The sequence below is a fragment of the Barbus barbus genome (genome assembly GCF_936440315.1).
Source record: "Barbus barbus genome assembly, chromosome: 3".
NCBI lineage: Eukaryota > Metazoa > Chordata > Actinopteri > Cypriniformes > Cyprinidae > Barbus > Barbus barbus.
In genome coordinates this window covers 39,734,520-39,753,401 of record NC_136731.1, presented here as the reverse complement: position 1 = coordinate 39,753,401, position 18,882 = coordinate 39,734,520, and the positions used below count along the sequence as shown (strand labels likewise).

Here is an 18,882-nt window from a genome sequence, read left to right as displayed (position 1 = left end):
ATGCAATTCTTACTTCTTGAAATTTATGTACTCCAGATGCTAATATCTTTAATATTTAATGTCTACGTTCATGGTTTATATGGGGAGTATTAACTGAATTCAGAAATAAAACTCATGTCCAGTGTACGGATTCATTAGATGAACTCCAAAAATGAAAGAAAAAAAAAAGCATCAGTTGTGCAAATTATTGTGCTACTGATTTCTACGTCTTAGTCTTCAGTTAAATAAAGCCCATTTTTGGTTTGCAAAGTTTCCCCCTTCCCCAATGAATTTCAGTGTTTTGCAGTGAAAGTGAGTGCATGGATCCATTTAGCAGTTCAGATATTCAAGCCCCACACTACGGAAGCCTCTGCATACCTTACGATACAATGGCCCTGTTGTGTCCTGCAGGACTACCACCTTCACCACCTACCACCTTTAGCATTTGAGTGCACACTGCAGCAAAAGAGTGGTTCTCCTTAGTTGAAGCTCCACAAAAACGTTATGCCTTTAAATCATTTTAAACATTTAAAAACAAATACGTTCACAGCAACACCTCTCTCAGTGTTCAAGTTAAAGGAATCGTCTGCTTGCGGATTATACGATCCTCGACAGCTCGGATGACCAAGGATTTCAACAGATGTGGAGTTTGGAGCATCAACCAACACAATCTTGATCTGGACATTCACCAATGGATCATTTGGATTATCAGTGGAATGTTATGCACATCATCTGGGAGTGCAACGATTTAAAGCCTTTTTTGTCATTGCAAATACCTCAAGGCTGCACCAGGTTAGTACAAGAACATTCAGTTTTTCCTAACATATTCTAACTTTAAGTTACCTTGCTCAAAGGATGTCTTGTTCAGTAGAGTTTGCTTAGTGGTATAAGAAACTACTTTTGTAACAACAACATGAAAAAAAAAAACACCAATAAGTATCAGACATTTCTGAGATTTTCTTTTAATCTTTCCTTTTAGTCAAACAACTGTAACAGGTGCAAGCTGTGCTTCATTCAAGTCCATTGGGCAGTCAGGGACGAGTCAAAATCACTTCTGACAAACATAAGGTCGACCACTTAACATGCTTTATTTCAGCATTCAAAATAATTAAAAACATCTCAAATTATTATACATATACAAAATAGGTACAGATCCTCTTGTTTTAACCCCCCTATGGTGTGCTTCTCTCATCATTTGAGGACTTTTCTATTTGATTGCCTGTTTTACGCTTTAAAAAACCCTGGGTGAAAACCAAAATTCTGATTACAGACGGATGGGAAAGAAGTGGGGATATAGCTGGAAGCAACTAGACAACATTGAGGGGGGCTGGGTGGGTTGGGGGGGGGGGGGGGGGGGGGGGGGGTGACGCCGAAACCGAAAGACAACAACCAAAAAGTGTCAAAAGGTGTTTTGAAAATAAAAACAGACTCCACCTGCTTATTCTACACTTGAAAAGACTGCGTGATTCACAGCTACAGTACTGCTTCTTTACAAAAGCTCTGCTGTCTGGCTCTTAGCGTACACTTCAGAAAAAGAGGCATCTGTTACAACTGGGCAGCAAGATATTATGATTTCTTTAGCACCAAAGGCCCTGTGAGCAAAAGCAACGAACAATACATTACTTTTAGAAAAAGCAAAATTCTAGAATTTCTTGCTGACAGGACCTCATGAGGAAATAGCACCTTTACAGCTGTCACTTGATCCTTTAACCATACTTCTGCCAAGTAAAATCCTGACCTGGTGTTGGTCAACACTGGGAATTGCAGGTTTCTTTTTTGAGGTAGCCATAAGACATCAAAACAAAGTTGAACCCCTGTCTCTACTAGATGTACTTTGTGTGACTCTTGAGAGGAACGTTGGCATTCGGCACCCGGTGGTCCTAATGGGTATAACACAAAGACACTTAAATGTCATTTTACAGATTTATTTAACACCTGAACATGGTACAAAGCATTTGGTTTTGCTCTTTCATTGTCCTTCCTCAGTGGTTGAAAAAAAGTCACTTGCATCAGTGATGTTTTTTTAAAACTCCAGGGGGATTTTACACTTTATAAGCATATATTATTTTCTTGTTGCCAGAGAAACAAATGAGTCTTCTAAAGTATCCTCAGTGTGGGTGGTGACAAAATAGTGGTCCAAAAAAAGCCTGATAACAGACAACCACTGTCTTCTGAAGCGCAGGTCTAAGCAAGTGGACCATTTGGACAGCCAAATTGAATTCTAGGGTTTGATTTTAATGCATAGAAAAGATTTTAGAGAGATGATTGCTAGAAAAAAACACACACGCACACAAACAATCTCAAGTCCAGATATCTTTTTTACAAGAAGCAGACTGGGCCAACTTCAATGCCAAATTCCTGATTAGGTGCACCAACGTCCATAGGGGCGATGTCAATAATAGGCAGACGGGATGTTTTCGTTGTTTTGTAGTCGATGACTGTCTTGCCCCATGCACCGGTGTGCGACTGGAGAGATGGAAAGAAGGAAAACAGGGAAAGCATTAGAGCCTATACAAAACCATACTTTACTTTGCTATAATAAACATTTACGCTGCTAAATTAGTAATCGCTTTTTCCCTTGAATTAATACCTTTCTGCTTTTATTCTCATATGGAAGTTAATTCAGATACAAGCTACTGCTAAATGAATAATCACGTAGAAGTCATGGTTTGATATTAACTGTCATTTTAACAGTTTATCTTATTTTAGCTCTCACATTCAAATTAACTGTACTGTTGTGGTTAAGACTGTGTAATAGTCACATCACGAAAAGATAAATATGGAGAACTCACCGTGCAACCATCCTCAGTAACACTGTATGTGAAGCGGCTGTTGCCCTCTGCTCTGATCTCGATCTCGTTGGAGCCCTGCAGCAGAAGAGCCTTCTTCAGGTTGCCAGAAGCCTGGTCCATGTATGCAATGCTGTTCTTGCAGTGGTATGTGATATTCTGGGAAGCCTCAGTGGACATGAGGCGCAGGAAGGTGAGCTGAATGTTGACATCCTCAGGCTTGGAGCCTTCGCTGCCATACTCGAACTGTAGGTTTTGAGAGGAAAGCACGAGAAAATCAGCAAATATAATAAACAGACATATGAGGACAAAACCTGTAATACTTTTTGGCCTAGTTGACATTCTCACCTGGAAGCCATCGGTCATGGCCTCTCCGAACCAGACATGCTTCTTCTCCTTGATGTTCTTGCTTGTGTACCAGTTCTTCTTGGGAATGGAGGACTCAGCTGGGTAGACGCAGGTCTCGCCAGTTTCCATGTTGCAGTAGACCTTGATGGCATCCTGGTTGCAGCCCTGGTCAGGGTCAATCCAGTACTCGCCTGTGTTTTATTTTTGAGAGAATCGGTATTAATCTAGGCTTGGCAATGCAGGGTGAGAAATGTACTGTAAAATGACTTTCGAATTTAGGAATTTAGTGCAATGGAGAAAGGGAACGTACCGCTCTTCCAGTCTGGGTGGCACATCTTCAGGTCACGGCAAGTACGTGCAGGATTCTTCTTGGTGCCATCTGGGCTGATGATGCTCTCAATCTGTTGGCTCAGGGACTTGAGGGTGGTGTCAACCTCGAGGTCACGGTCGCGCATCACATTAGCATCGTCGGCACGGTATGAGCGGAAGGGATCAGGGGCCTTCTCCTGTGGCTGGGCAATGAAGCCGATATCAAATCCACCACCAGAGGGTCCAGGAGGTCCAGGGAGTCCGGGAGATCCAGGAGGTCCCTATAACACAGAGTAAATCAAATACGGAGGGGTTAAAGTGTATATTTGGTTTTCTGAGTTCACCGTGATGTAGAAAGGGAAAGAATCACCCACAGCTGGTCCAATTTCTCCACCGCGACCACGGGGTCCAGGAGGTCCAATGGGTCCAGGAAGTCCGCTCATACCATCCTTACCATTGGATCCAGAAGATCCAGCAGGGCCCTATTAATACAAAAACATCCAAATCCAATCAGAATGATCTCCGAAACACACTCAGGCCACCGTGTATATGCTTCAAATTCTTGATCAAAGCAGAGAAATGATGGAAGTACAAATATGTATGCAAAATGTATGTTATAATAATTTAAATGTTTTGTAATAGTGCATACTCTAGGTCCAGCAGGTCCAGAAGCTCCAGCAGGTCCAGGCTCTCCAGAGGGTCCCTATGGACAAGAATAAAAAAATAATTAAAAACAGGATTCAAGCAACGGATATTATATTTGAGATTTATAGAGTCACTTACAGGAGGTCCTGGTGGTCCCTGCATTCCGGTAAATCCTCTGTGTCCCTTCATGCCTCTCTCACCAGCCTCACCAGTCTCACCCTTGTCTCCACGAGCTCCAGCGGGTCCCTGGATAAAGACATTACATCTCAGATGACAATACAGTGTGTATCACAGACGGAGCTACACAGACTCTGGTTATGCAATTCTTTTATGGTTGGAGTCGAGACTTACAGAGGGTCCACGGGGACCAGCAGGGCCAGCAGCACCGGCAGGACCAGCAGGGCCCTAAAAAGAAAAAAACAGATGAGTTACAATACTCCATGTTTTTTAAGCCATCAACAGTTAATTTCTTTATTGGAGATGGGACACTTACAGACTCTCCACGATCACCAGTCTTTCCAGCAGGGCCAATGGGTCCAGGAGCACCAGGAGGTCCAGGAGCACCGGGGGTACCAGCAGTGCCAGTCTCACCACGGTCACCCTATGTCGGGAGCAGAACAGTGACACAATCTCAGTCACAAAGCCTAATGTGTGGTGTAGGGGTTTGACTTGTTTGGGAAACTATGAAGACTGCAGCTCACCTTGGGACCAGAAGCACCATCACGTCCAGCAGAGCCCTCATTACCTGGAGTACCCTAATGTAAAGCATATTACATAGATGTCAACACGGCAGGATGATATTTATGATTTAATTTATGTAGGTAAATATTGGTATATAGGTGTATATCCTCACCTCACGACCAGGCTCACCGGAAGGTCCAGCCAGTCCAGGGGGTCCCATGGGTCCAGGAGGTCCACGCTCACCAGAGGGACCAGATGGTCCTTGTTTGCCAGGCTCTCCCTAAATGGCACGATGAAGAGAATAATGAAAGCTATACCATGATTGATGCTTAAGATGCATCAAGATAAACGCTTGAAAGTAGATACTGGCTGAATAAAACAACCATAGCCCATTATTGTATGGAAATACATGAGAGATTTGCATGCTGTGGAGGAGTTCTTATGTTCAATTGAGACATCAGAGAGAGTAAAACAAGGGAGCCAGAAAACTCACAGATGTGCCGGGGAGACCAGGGAAACCACGCTCGCCTCTCTGGCCAGGGAGACCAACAATACCACGCTGACCACCAATACCTTGAGGTCCAGGGATACCAGAAGGGCCCTGTAAGAAAAGTATTAGTGGAATATTAGTGATTTAATATAGGAAGTGCATCGCAGACAATGTCTGTATTTCCTTATGTCTTTATTAGACAGTGTGTGTTTTTATAACTAGAAATTGTTACAGCTAAATATCTACCAATCTATACTAGCATGGACATCAGACATGGACCGGAAGACAGAGGATGAATCGTATTTCCCTCTAGCAGAAAATTAACTACGACAACCAGTTGTGCTAACAAGCACACAGTGGTCTTAGAATTGGACTCTACCAATAATCAATTAAATGACTACCACTTGTGGTAACTACCACTTGTACTCACAGTTGAAGTACAATTATTCAAGTTATAAATTGTATGTAAGATAACTACGAAAATTAAGACTAAAGCACATAAAACAAAACAAATCTGTAAATTAAGAAAAGAATACAAATATCCAGGTATTTGAAACCATCTTGTCTTTTTTGGTGCGGAAGACTTGTGAGAGAAGAAACTGAGAGGCCAGTAATAAGGAGATACTGTGTTTACTGATCACTATGCAAAAATAACTATAGTAAAGCATGTCTGCAGTTTGCCAACAGGCATTGCATTTGGCCAGTTGTGATGTTGGAAAAGATTTTGTGGTCAGATGAGACCAAAGGCAATATGTTGTGTATATATAACACTGCTAGTGTGAGGATTTGAGGGAATTGGCTAAGACATCCTCATAATTTTGCAAGGCACTGCAACTAATTCCTAAATACTCTGGTTATGATCATGTATTTGACAAGGCCAGAAGATAAAGCAATAATGTTACTGATTGGCATGAAAGACTTACGGTAGGACCCTCAGCTCCAGGAGTTCCTTTCTCACCAGGGGCACCAGGTGGTCCAGCTGCACCAACCTCACCAGTGCGCCCAGCAGGTCCAGTCTCTCCACGGTTACCTTTCTGGCCCTCCTTACCAGGGACTCCAGGAGGTCCTGTGGGTCCAGCGTTTCCCTAAGACAAGTAGCAATTCGAGAACCATTGTTAATTATGGAAGAGGATCACTGTTATTACTTTGATTATTAATTAGTACTATCTATATCAGTGTTATAGAGATTCTTACAGCAGGGCCGGGAGGTCCAACTCGGCCAGCAGCACCAGGGAAGCCAGTAGCACCCTTAACAAAAATGTAAAAATGAATTAGCTCAATTGCAATATGTCATTTACAAATGTCTTAAAATAATGTAATTTTTAATTGTGGTAAGTACAAACAGAACACCCAAAAATATCAAATTAAAGAAGTCATACTCACAGGAGGACCAGCAGCACCACGGGCACCCTTGGGTCCAGTAGAACCAACAGGACCCTGTATAGCACAAATCATTTTGATCAATAATGTGCGTGTCAACATTAGTAAAGAAACCATGACTACATGGTTCAAACGTTATAAACCTAAAAGAGCACAAGTCTGTTTTGGGTGAGAAGATGATCACACCTGAGGTCCGGGGGCACCAGTCGCTCCGGCAGGTCCTGGAGCACCAGCATCACCCTTACCACCATTGTCTCCAGGCTCTCCCTTAGCACCAGGAAGACCATCGGCACCCTGTTGGACAGAAATGAGATGTTTGAAATAAAAACTGGCCTGTGATATTAAAAATGTTATAAGGATATATATACTAGAGTTTGTTACTCACAGGAGGTCCAGCAAATCCAGCAGGTCCAGGAGCACCAGTCTCTCCACGCTCACCCTATTTGTAATTGAAGAAAAGGTGATGCTATCAGATCATTTTAATGGTCAATTTTATGTAACGTGTGTATATCTTAAACTCAAGCATTATGCTTACAGGTGGTCCACGGGCACCATTAGGTCCAACAAGTCCAGGAGCACCAGTCTCTCCCTATGTTAAAATACAAATGATAGAACCATGGTTGAATATGTTCTTCAACTTTGTGAGATGGATACATTATGGATATATGGAATCTAGCTCAAAAGACACTCACTTTGTCACCAGGAGCTCCAGCGGGTCCGGGAGGTCCAATAGGTCCGGTCATACCACGAATGCCATCTTTACCAGGGGCACCATCAGTACCCTTGGCACCTTGGTCACCCTGGGATAAGAGATTATCATGAGTTTTGAGAGTTTGCGCTGTTCAGTTCAGTTGCTGTTTGCTGTGCATTAGTACTGATTTTTGTTGTCATGAAAGTTCAGAAAAGTGCATCATTAGTACTCACTCTGTCACCCTTAAGACCTGGCAGACCAGCAGAACCACGCTCGCCGGGCATTCCTTGAAGTCCGGGCGGACCCTGAGCGCCAGAGGCACCTGGGACACCAGCATCACCCTAAGGAAGCAAGAAAAGGTCATCTTAATGTTGATACATACTTATTGGTACAGTGCTATCATTCGCTTCAGGAGTTTAATTCACAGTGAAGAGTATCCTTCAGATTTTGCTTAGCCAGTCGCTGTAAATGTGTGGTATAACATCAAGGACAGGCAAGACTCACCTTGGCACCATCGTTACCAGCTGAACCAGGAGAACCACGGGCACCAGCAGGACCAGCAGGGCCAGGGGCACCACGCTCACCAGGGAATCCTCTGTCGCCCTGGGTAAAAAGTACAGAGAGATACCTTCAGTTCTTGTCCATCTCATATATCTAGACCTACAGTCAGCTTTATGGACTATGTTCCATTTGGCAATCATGCTGTAGATACTCACTCTAGATCCAGAAGGTCCAGGAGCTCCAGCCTCTCCGGGAAGACCCTGTAATAGGCCAAAGAAGGCAAATTAGTATTGTATCACCTAGCCTTTTTTTTCTAATGAGGGTTTCTGAGGGACTTAATTACTGTCGCCCATAACCCAAACTCCATGCTTAAGCATCCTTTAAGCTTAAGTGTCCTTGCAAGCATTGATCCTCATAAATCCCCTCTAATTATTTTATAAAATAAGAAAAGTTCACAGCCTTAAGTGTATACAAAATAAACAGCAGTTCCAATTCAACACACTGGCTAGCAACTTACCTGCTCACCAGACTTGCCAGGCTCACCAGTAGCACCCTGAGGTCCTGGCAGGCCCTGTCATTCAGATGCACAACAAAGAGATGAGCACACCAATGTCAATGCCTATAACAAAAATATTGTGCTTTGGGTTGGGTAAGATGAGAAACTTACTCACCTGGAATCCAGGAGGACCAGCAGCTCCCTGTTCACCTCTCTCACCAGCAGGCCCCTATTCATATATAAATATCATGAGACACTATAGCCAAAGTGGTTCATTAGAGTAACTATATTTCAATGTTATAGAGAGCATTATTATAACTAAGTAGATTGAAGCTGAAGATGTATTTTAATGCTGGCCAATATATAAACATTTTGAACCAGTTTGTATGATGGATTAGCAAGACCGCTAATTAAATGAGACTCGAATAACATTAAATGACAAGAAACCATATGGCAAATGCCTCATGGGATACTGAAGTGCTACTTACAGCAGATCCAGGAGCACCAGGGGCACCAACATCACCATCTTTACCGGGAGCTCCCTATAGTTCAATACAAAACACAATAGAATATGCAACAGACTTCAACACTGAACCAAACAAGCTTGATGGTGGTGTGGAAAACAAAAGCTATAGCTACTTACAGTGGCACCAATAGCACCCATCACACCTCTCTCACCAGGTTTGCCACCCTCACCCTGTACAGGGGCAGAAGTAAACATCAAACTTAGAAAGTGTTTAGTAATAATTATATATTGAATCTGACCTCAAAAGTTTCTTATACATAGAAAATAAACTATCAAGGTCATATTGTCTGCAATTTGGCTATACAGTGAGCATATTGACTTTTTAAAGAGTGTAAGGATCACTCACAGCAGCACCCTTAGGTCCAGGGAATCCCATGACACCAGGTTGTCCTCTGGCTCCAACGGGGCCAGGTGGTCCAGGGCGGCCATCTTGTCCAGAAGCACCCTGTCAAAAATAAAACAAGAAGACCTGTGATTTTGATGCTTACCTACCCTGTATGAATCTCTAGGTATGCAGTGTTTGCATTTTTGGCTGTGCTGTAATAAAACATCTCAGCAACAGTTTTCATGGATATTTTTATATACAGTATGGGAATAGAGTGAATGTGGAACCGATGGTTTGTTGTGACATTCTGGAGAATTGTGTGGGTACTCACAGTAGGTCCGGTCTTTCCATCAGGTCCAGGGCTGCCAGGGCTACCAGTCATACCCTGTTATGAGAATGAAGATAGAGGGGGTCAAACAGTACTCACTGGCACATTAATACACAAACAATACTACCAAATGATGTGTAGCATTCCTGCTGATATCAGCATTCTCACCTTGGATCCTGGCATACCAGGTTCACCATTGCGGCCAGGCTCACCAGTGGCACCCTTAGGTCCAACAACTCCAGGGCCTCCACGCTCACCAGTGGCACCCTGTTATAAAGATCAGGGAGTGTTGCATTTATCATGATCACTATATACCATTGGTGAAATATGGTGTATGAATAGGATAATATCCTAAAAAGATTTTGCACAAATTTTCTGCTTAATTGCTAACTTTAAAAGGATGTTTTGTATCTTTTGTAGACTCACCTTAGGACCTGAAGATCCATCGGCACCAGGGAAACCACGAGCACCAGGACCACCCTGCACAAAGAGGTGTGTAACTGTTATGGTCAGGGCCTTTTTTAGGGTTCTTACAAACTGAGAGGTTTGATGTGGGTACATACACGTTCACCAGGGGCTCCGCGGACACCGGCAGAACCGGGCTCACCACGAGCTCCTCTCTTGCCTTCCTCACCAGGGGGGCCAGGGGGACCCTGAACTCCTTGGGCACCCTGGATAAGCACAAAAGAAAAAGAAGACAGTTAGTAATGATTGTAAAAGTCAACAGCAGAGTTGCTTGGTGAAAAATCAGTAGTAGGGCAATGTTTTTTTTTTTATTGTTGCAAATGTTTTACCAAAACATGATAAGATTGATATGAAATGGAACAATGAAGTGGGTGACAAAGTTTTCTAGCTAAAATAAGTGAAGTTTATACTTACAGCCTCTCCCTTAGCACCAGCGTCTCCTTTGTTACCAGGGGCACCGACCTCACCCTGTAAAACGAACAAAAATGGTCAAGAAGAAATAGGCAGAATGGCCTTTTCTTTAAAAAAACAAAAAAGTAAATGTGTAAAATAATTCATATTTTGTGTAAAAAAAATGTTGCTCATGATCTGAGAAGAAATGGACACTTACAGTGTTACCCTTAGGGCCTGGGGCACCAGAAGCTCCAGCAGATCCAGGAGGACCACGAGGTCCAGGGAAACCAGGAGCACCAGCAATACCAGGGGCGCCCTGCAGGTGGCAGCAGAGATAAACAAAAATGTGGCTTTTAATATACTACTAACACCAGTGTTCTAATCCAGGAAGAGTAAATATTTTGACCTAAACATAAACTTTTATAAAGAAGAAGAGCATTTGTTGATAAAAATTAAGACAGTCCTTACAGGAGCACCCTTAGCACCAGGGGCACCATCAGCTCCATTATTACCCTACAGCAGAAGGAATGCAAAATGGACAAGGTGGTCAGTACTGAAGTGCACATATAATTGAAATTTGAGATCGAAAACATTTAGATAACGTGATATATAAAGAGATTCACTCACAGCGGGTCCAGCAGCACCAGCAGGTCCAGGGTTACCAGCCTCACCACGGGCTCCCTGGGGTCCCTCTGCACCACGAGCTCCCTGAGTACCAACCTCTCCCTGGAGAAAGCAAAGTGTAAGAGTGAGATGGGTCAACATAACACCTATGAAGTGCCACGAGGGTCATCTCATCCCTCAATGTAAATGCAGTGTTGTGTATTTCTATGATGCTAGAGGAGAAGTTTGTTTGTCAGCTTTGACCTACTAACACATTTACCAGGCATTATTGGTCTACATAACTGAAATGACTGACAGCTGCCAAGAACATCTGGCTCCATCAGCCCAATTACAGTGCCACCTTGTGGTACTCTAGCTCCTGTTTGGTTTGATTTGGAATTTGAGTATGTGTAACCATGTGAACAAATGAGAGTATTTTTTTTACCTTAGCTCCAGGGCCACCAGGGAATCCTGGGGGACCAGCAGGGCCAGTTGGGCCCTAAAAATAGAGAGAGAAAATAAATTATAGTTAGCTTAAGTTATCCTGTTTACTCATGTTTCATTAGTAATATGTGTGTATATATATATATATATATATATATATATATATATATATATATATTTTTTTTTTTTTTTTTTTAAAGGCTACTTACAGGAGGACCAGCAGCTCCAGCGGCACCATCGTTACCACGAGCACCCTGAAAAATTGAGAAAACATTATTATTTGGTAATCTGTGCAGAGGACAGGATTTAGGTAAATGCTGTGTTTTATGTTTGAGGGATGATCTCAACGCATCTCAACCCAAAAGTGCAGTATGTCTTTCCAGAATTATGTTAAGCTATCATTAAATGCTCAATATACATGTCTGTCCTTTGTTTGCAAAGTACACAATGTTACATCTAAAAATAATATATAACACTGCAACATATGTCATATATTACAACATGAATAAAGTTTATGCTTATAAGGTTACTTACAGCAGAACCAGGAGGACCAGCACGGCCTCTCTCGCCAGGCAGACCACGAGGACCCTGGAAAACAAGAGTTACATTAGAAAAGAACCACAAATGTAGATGTTAAAATAGGATGAAAGCCATGCTTATTCCGTGTGAATAAATGCTATTTCTTACCATAGCTCCAGGAGTTCCATTCTCACCAGAGGCACCAGGCTCACCCTAATGGGCAAAGCAACATGTTAAGTGGTCTGCATACTTTGAACTTCAGGTTTAAAGTGTGATAATTTATTTTAATTCTGATTTCACCTTAGGTCCAGCAGGGCCACTATCTCCCTTAGATCCATCTAGACCGCTGAATCCCTGAGGTGCAGAGGATTAACATTAAGATTTGAGTAATGTGGACATAAGTTGATATTCATCAAACAAGAGGAATCACTTCTTAGATCTAGAGAACTCACTCTGTGTCCCTTGATGCCTGGAAGTCCAGGGGTTCCGGGGAATCCACGAGCACCCTAGATAGAATAAGAAAGATGTTACAGCCAATTCTCTTTCTCATACACTATACTGCTACCAACTTATACAATGCAATTATAAGAAATCCTGCAAAGAGTCCTTTTGGCAACACTCACCTGTGGGCCAGTGGCTCCGCGCTCACCAGGGCGACCAGGTTTTCCAGACTCACCCTGCAGAGTCAGAGAAAAACAGATGAGAAAAGAGAAACAAACTAAAAAGAATGAGGCATTATTTAAACCCTAAAGTCTTTTTAGAATGAATTATGAGAAATGTTTGCTATTTCACTGTCACTATATTCTAATGTCTCTTTATCCATTTCTGTTTGATGTTGATAAATACAATACTTGGTTTCCTGAAATCGTAGTTGAAGCAGTACTATAACTGAAGTAAACTGCATAAACTATTAAAGTTTTTCAGTCTTTTAAAAGCTCCTTATATCCCCTTAAACTATAATGTTGTGTAGATAACTTACATCCTCTCCGTTCTTTCCAGGGGGACCAGCTGGACCACGGGGACCCATTGAACCCTAAACCAGGAAAGCAGCAGAAAAAAAATCTAGGTTAGGAAAAAAACATTTGTGTCCATGTGAGTGTATTTATGTGTTTCACATTGTGGCTGCTTGAGTGAGTCACACTTTGGCAGTGGGAATTATCCAGAAGAAAAAAAATTGAAATATCGACTAAAATGACTTTTTGAAACCACTGTTATACATATGCACAGACTGGATATCAGGCATCTACTCAGTGGAAAAAAAAATCTAGGTGGTGAAGATTCATGAACCCTGTACCCTTTTGACCTCATTTGACCCAATTTGACATGCAAGTCTGTAAGAGTAATATTAATTTGGGCACATGTAAGCAGGTACAACTGCCTCAGCTTTATAGGTTTTAACTGCTAACTCTTCTTAAAAAGTCAGTAGAGGACATACAATCAGGTTTTTAATTTGTGCTATTTACTAAGAAAAAGCTGTGTGTTTGAATTGATGAGTGCAGAGGGGATTTGTTTAGATACTCACAGGAGCACCAGCCTCACCAGGCTCACCAGGGGGACCAGTAAATCCTTGGGGTCCCTGTAGAGGAGGATAAAGGGCACAAATTACAAGAAGCATAAACCTGAGGAACACAGTGCTATTAAATGCTTAAATAAGCCTTGATGAAACAGGTAGTAGCTCATTTTGACTTCCTGAGTGGATCTAATGAAAATGAATCTATTCTGATTTCCCCGGGTTCCAAATTGCAGTCATAAAACTAATTTTATAATGATAAATTAGAAAATTATATATTTTTGAAAATGGGTTTTAAGAAAAATTCTACAACTGTACTGTGTATATTAATCCGCGACTGCATGGTGTATGTCTGTCTTTAAATATTATCTTGTTTTAGCTTAATTTAATTATGACTTCCAATATGCAACTGGTTTAAAATATATGTCAAGTTTTCTAAGAACTGTTAGGGAGTACTCACAGGAGATCCAGGAGATCCAGGGGGTCCACGGGGGCCCATAGGTCCCTGTAAAAAAGAGATGAAGGAGATACTGTAAGTTAGCCTGACAAAGTAATAATAATATATATATAATGGGACATTTTGTTTGATGCTACATGCCAAAGATTAAAAATATACTAAGCATCTTTTTGTAGTGCAGCAGCTGATATGATGCTGTCTGTTAATAAAGAGCTGAACGATGATTATATAGAGAGACAAAGAAGTGTATATGGGTAGTTGACAAATAAAAATTGGACTGTGTCTTATGGTATGACATAGCAAAAATGTAGAAAAAAAAAACTTAACATACAAATAACAAGAGAAAAATGTATCTTCATTCTTAGAGTTACAAATAGCATGAGAAAGGTTTATCTTAAATGTTAGAGGTTATTTTTATTTTTTTACATTTTTTACATCACTCAGAAATTTGCATGCATGTCTACTGTATGTGCATGCATGTATAAGAATGTGTATGTTAGCATATGTGCATTTTTACCATGGGGCCTGGGATGGACATTCCTCCTCCGGATTTCTCATCAAATCCACCAGACATCTGAGGAGAAAAGTTCTGTGGAGGGACAAGGAGAAAAAGCAAAGACCTTGTCAGTCAAAAGATGAGAGGAGAGGACCTTAGAAAAATCTCTGCTCATCTCAGCATAGGACAGGAAGAAACGTAACTGAACTTATCCAGCTCATGCTCAGGCTTATCTTGAGCTTAATCACAAGCTTTGCATGCCTGAGTGCAACTGTGGCTACTGCCCTGGGGGTGCTGTCCACTTAAATGGTGCTGAAATGTGTCAGCCCTGTGACCTAAAGGTCTTTTAAATGTGATCTGACTTCACATTATGGCCTAGAACAAATCCTGAAATTTTGCACTTGGCCTCAAGGCACATCTAAGTCACACCTTTCACCTATCTGGTGGAGAAAACTAGTATTTTCCTTCTTTAGGGTGAGATACTTACTCCACCAAGGCCAGGAGGTCCAGGGGGGCCTGGGGGCCCAGGAAGACCAGGCTGTCCAGGGATTCCGTCATTGCCGGGAGGGCCAGGAAGACCCTGTTTGAAATCAAGGGAAAGGAAAATTAGGATTTAAGTGAATGAGGCAGATGCAACACTATGGCACAGACAGGTTTGTACACACAGAGCAGATCACATCAAAGCCTTTACAGTTCAAAATGATGCACCACATCTATAGATCAGTTTTCTTTTTGTAAAGGTATAATTAGTGGAAAGTGGTGGGCTGATATATAATTCTGTTTTCTTTTTATATTAAATACAGACTAAATCAAGTGTTCAAAGTACCACAAATACTATAAAATAAGCCAGCAGCATGTCCATGCAGCAAGTAATATTTTTGTTGTTATGAAGACATGTGAGAATTAACACATATCAGTAATGCTGCTGAACTTTCTGTTTTATTATATTTATTTTAGTACTTATTTTAGGATTAAAAATTAACATATTTAATGTGTTATGATTAGTATATAATGAAAATTATATGTATATATATATATATATATGCACACACACAAATTTAAAAATCAAGAAATCCAACTAAAAATCAGGTAAGCTATAAAAACTAATTTATAAGTAACCTATAAGGAAAATAACATGTCAAGTTTTATGCAGTGGTAATGACTGCTGATTTAGATGAATGTTTTTGTTCTCAAAGAATTTCAAGATGTTGATATAATAATAAAAAAAGAAACCTACCCTTTCACCCTTCTCACCAGCAGGACCTCTTGGTCCCTAAGAGAGAATAATGAACACAAAAGCGTTTATAAGGATTTGTTTTCCCAGAAAGATAGCAAAATAACTAGCTTCAGATGAGGCCTTGAGTGTGCTATGCTTATTCATGCAGGCAATTTAGAAAGATCCTTCTATGAAACAATGAACTGAAAGCTTATTTTAAGAAATGTAAGCTGATAAATTTATGTAAGCTGACATTTACCTCAACACTGGGCTCCTGGAATTCTATAAAGTTGAGGAAAAATGTAAACAAAATTAAAACCATATAAAAAATAGAAAATAATCAAACGCCTCTTTTGGTTTGTAAACATTAAGCACTAAAATGATAACAATCAGCCTAACAAGTGAGTCTGTGGCTTTCCCCAATTAGACTTGAGGCCTTGCACCTGATTTAGACCAAGAGCAAAACCACAAATTAATCCAGTGAGTGACCATAAGGCCTGAAGCTTGAAGATCACATTTAAAAATCCAATGGGGAGTGAAAGCTGTGGCTCCATATGAATTTTCCCTGACATTTTAAATGAAGGGATGTGGGGTGGTTCTGTTTGCCCAAGGTAAGAAAAAACGGGGCGTCGTACCGTCGTCTGGGCAGACGGGGCAGCACTCGTCGTGGGGAATCACTGGGTTGGGGCAGTCGGTTGTGTCCTCGCAGATCACCTCGTCGCACATAACGGTGCCGCTGTCGCACACGCAGATTTGGCATGGCTCTGGTTTCCAGACGTCCCTGTCATTATAGACCTGGCCGTCCAATGTGCAGCTGCCGCCTGTGCCTACGGGAATAACGAGTGAAATAGTTGCATGAGCATGAAAGCAAAAATATTATTTGAGTATGTCATAAAATATAAGATGTTCATGTCTAATACAGGTCAGTTTCATGTTTATTGACGGATGACGTTAAATCGGTGACCGAAGGGTGGGAAATGCTTATAAGGCACTTTTTTGTCGCCTATAAATAATGTCAAAATCTTTTCAATCTCACAAGGACCATGTGGAGAGTTTGATGGTCTATCTATTGAAATGAGGCCATCTTTTGAGAATTATATTTTGTAAACATTTCCCGTGGACGTGGGAACAGATCACAGCTCGAGTAAACACACACCTTTACTTTTGCTTGAAAATGTTTGGTTTGAAATGCACCCCTAGGTGGCGCAGTACCGTTATGCCCAGATTGCATTTATTCAGAGGAAAAAGCTTGAGGGAAAATTTCCACGTCTGCTGAAGCTGACCGTCCATCATGAAGTAATTGAAAACTGTCGGCTTGGCAACGACTAACGTTTTCCTTCAGTGGAAAGTCTGCAGGGTCCGCATGTGTTTTCAATCACCATAACAGAGGGGGGAAAAGTAAAAGGCACGGGGTGGGAGGGGGAATGTCAAAATATGATGCCATTGCATATTTAACCACCAAGTGGCGCTCTGAGACTGCTTGAAGTACTTGAGCCATCTACAGGTAAAATTATGGGTCTGGAATAGTAATTAAAAGTAAACCATGCATTTAAACTATTTGCATGTCTTGATTTTCTTTCAGGAAATGATTTTCTTTTAGAAAATCAAGTAATTTTGTTTTAATATAGTTAGCAGACTTAACTATCCAGTTTGGAAACATGCTCATCCAAGAATGAGATCATCGCTCTCTCTCTCTCTCTCTCTCTCTGGTTTGGGGAAAACTTTTTTTTAATGGATGTCGCCCATATCCTGATTTTTTTTTTTCTTTTGCTGGAATTGCACATTTTTATTCTGACTAAGTTGCTTGCCCCCCCCTCCCCAAATGGCCAATTCTATCACTAGTCAGTTACTTAAATCTTAAACATTTTCCCTTGAAGTTTTAAGTTCTACATTTTATATCAGTTCTTTTTTCATTTAAAATACGTACTGAGCACGTTATGGACAATTTCCTCTCTGTCTGCTTTTCTCTTTTAGCAGCTGTCGAGGATAACAAATTGCGCGTGGAGGAGAGTCTCCAAACCTGTGCCAACTTGTCTCCAAAGGCTCGCGCATGCAGAGCGTGAAAAGGCCCAGTGGGTCTAATGCACATCCAGACTGAACAAACGTTCTTCTCCCATTCCAAGAGAAAACATAATCTATGCTTAAGGCTATAGGAAGACGCCTGCATAACCTGTTCAGTCCTGAGAGAATAATTTGTCTCTGCAGCATCACACAATAGCCTCACTGCTTCACTTTTGCACCCACTAACCTCCAGCAAAAGCTTGAAAAGTTGTAGAAAATTAGACTTACGATCATCCTCGCCTTGTCCTCTTGCCAAAAGCACCGTTGCGCTGAGCAACAGGGCCAACCGAATATCCACAAAGCTGAACATATCTAAATATTAGACATGTAGACTCTTTGAGGCGAGGGAAGTTCTTTTTTTTCCTTTAGACTCCAATCATACACGGTAGGGTCCGGTCTTCTGTGACTCCAATCCAGACCCCAGCAGAAACTCCCTACTGCCTAAACCATCTCTAGGTCCTGGCTTTTATATCCCAAACTTTCTGGGAGGCGCCGGGAGCAGCAGATAATTCAAGCATGTTCACGTTTAATAGAATAGCGTCCCTCCTTCACCGGACAGGGGGCTGTCTTCACAACGTTTGCAGAGCGAACATCTAAAGAAACCTGATCTCTTAATAAAAAGGTGAGGGTTTGCTCTCAAAACTTCTTTCTGGTGAAGCTAGGTTGTGTGCCAAGGTGACCACCTGTATTGAGGGCATATCTCCGGACTTTTGTTTCAATCTTGAATTCTGGAAAGACCTCTCGACCCAAAAGACTTGCTTTCAAATGAGGGTTTGGAGATGAGGACGAAGCAGTGCTTTCTGAACTAAACTTGTTTCGTTTTTTTTTTAAACTTTGTATACCGACGGAATTCAGTTTTTTTTTATTTTTTTTATTTTTAAAGATTCCATACCAAATTTAGAAAGTCTTGTTTCATTAGTGGATTTCTGCAACCAAGTACTGAACATCCATCTATCCATCTATCCATCTATCTATCTATCTAGTATTAAAAAAACGTTAAAAGTTATGTATGTATTGTTTGGACAAATTAGGTTTATAATTATTATTCGCACTTATTGAAATTATTAGCCACACATTTCGTAGGCTATTTGTTCTATAAAAAAATAATTGGTGTTTGGTGAATATTTGAAACGTATAGGCCTTTGTTCAGGATGGGCACACATTCTTGTTAATAAAAGCATAGCAAGAGCAATCTTTTATCTTGCCACAATTATTTCTGTCATTTATAGG

General features: G+C 41.2%; 1 protein-coding gene across 1 annotated transcript; it reads right to left on the bottom strand.

Moving 5' to 3' along the window:
- Positions 1-913: 913 nt before the first annotated feature.
- LOC306851632 (uncharacterized protein) lies at positions 914-18,095 on the bottom strand. The gene is made up of 51 exons (XM_079388020.1): positions 17,881-18,095; positions 16,227-16,418; positions 15,851-15,873; positions 15,613-15,648; positions 14,863-14,955; positions 14,397-14,468; positions 13,883-13,927; positions 13,435-13,488; positions 12,892-12,945; positions 12,536-12,589; positions 12,365-12,418; positions 12,213-12,266; positions 12,081-12,125; positions 11,928-11,981; positions 11,603-11,647; positions 11,395-11,448; positions 10,974-11,072; positions 10,815-10,859; positions 10,564-10,662; positions 10,368-10,421; positions 10,052-10,159; positions 9,915-9,968; positions 9,657-9,755; positions 9,492-9,545; positions 9,182-9,280; positions 8,953-9,006; positions 8,798-8,851; positions 8,485-8,538; positions 8,331-8,384; positions 8,029-8,073; positions 7,817-7,915; positions 7,546-7,653; positions 7,314-7,421; positions 7,157-7,210; positions 7,007-7,060; positions 6,808-6,915; positions 6,625-6,678; positions 6,436-6,489; positions 6,165-6,326; positions 5,245-5,352; positions 4,924-5,031; positions 4,772-4,825; positions 4,564-4,671; positions 4,422-4,475; positions 4,209-4,316; positions 4,075-4,128; positions 3,800-3,907; positions 3,427-3,706; positions 3,117-3,307; positions 2,772-3,014; positions 914-2,445 (listed from the first exon to the last, which is right to left on the bottom strand). Exons 1-51 carry the CDS (start codon positions 17,960-17,962, stop codon positions 2,299-2,301), a joined length of 4,347 nt encoding a protein of 1,448 aa, XP_079244146.1. The 5' UTR covers positions 17,963-18,095; the 3' UTR covers positions 914-2,298.
- Between the last annotated feature and the right edge of the window lie 787 nt (positions 18,096-18,882).

Bases quoted from the DNA above. Each gene is read 5' to 3' on its own strand.
- LOC306851632 (XM_079388020.1), bottom strand. From the start codon at position 17,962: ATGTTCAGCTTTGTGGATATTCGGTTGGCCCTGTTGCTCAGCGCAACG. The intron at 7,422-7,545 runs GTGAGTACTAAT...CTCTTATCCCAG, and splicing joins CAGGTCTTAAGGGTGACAGA to GGTGACCAAGGTGCCAAGGG. The intron at 6,490-6,624 runs GTGAGTATGACT...ATTTTTGTTAAG, and splicing joins GTGGTGCTGCTGGTCCTCCT to GGTGCTACTGGCTTCCCTGG.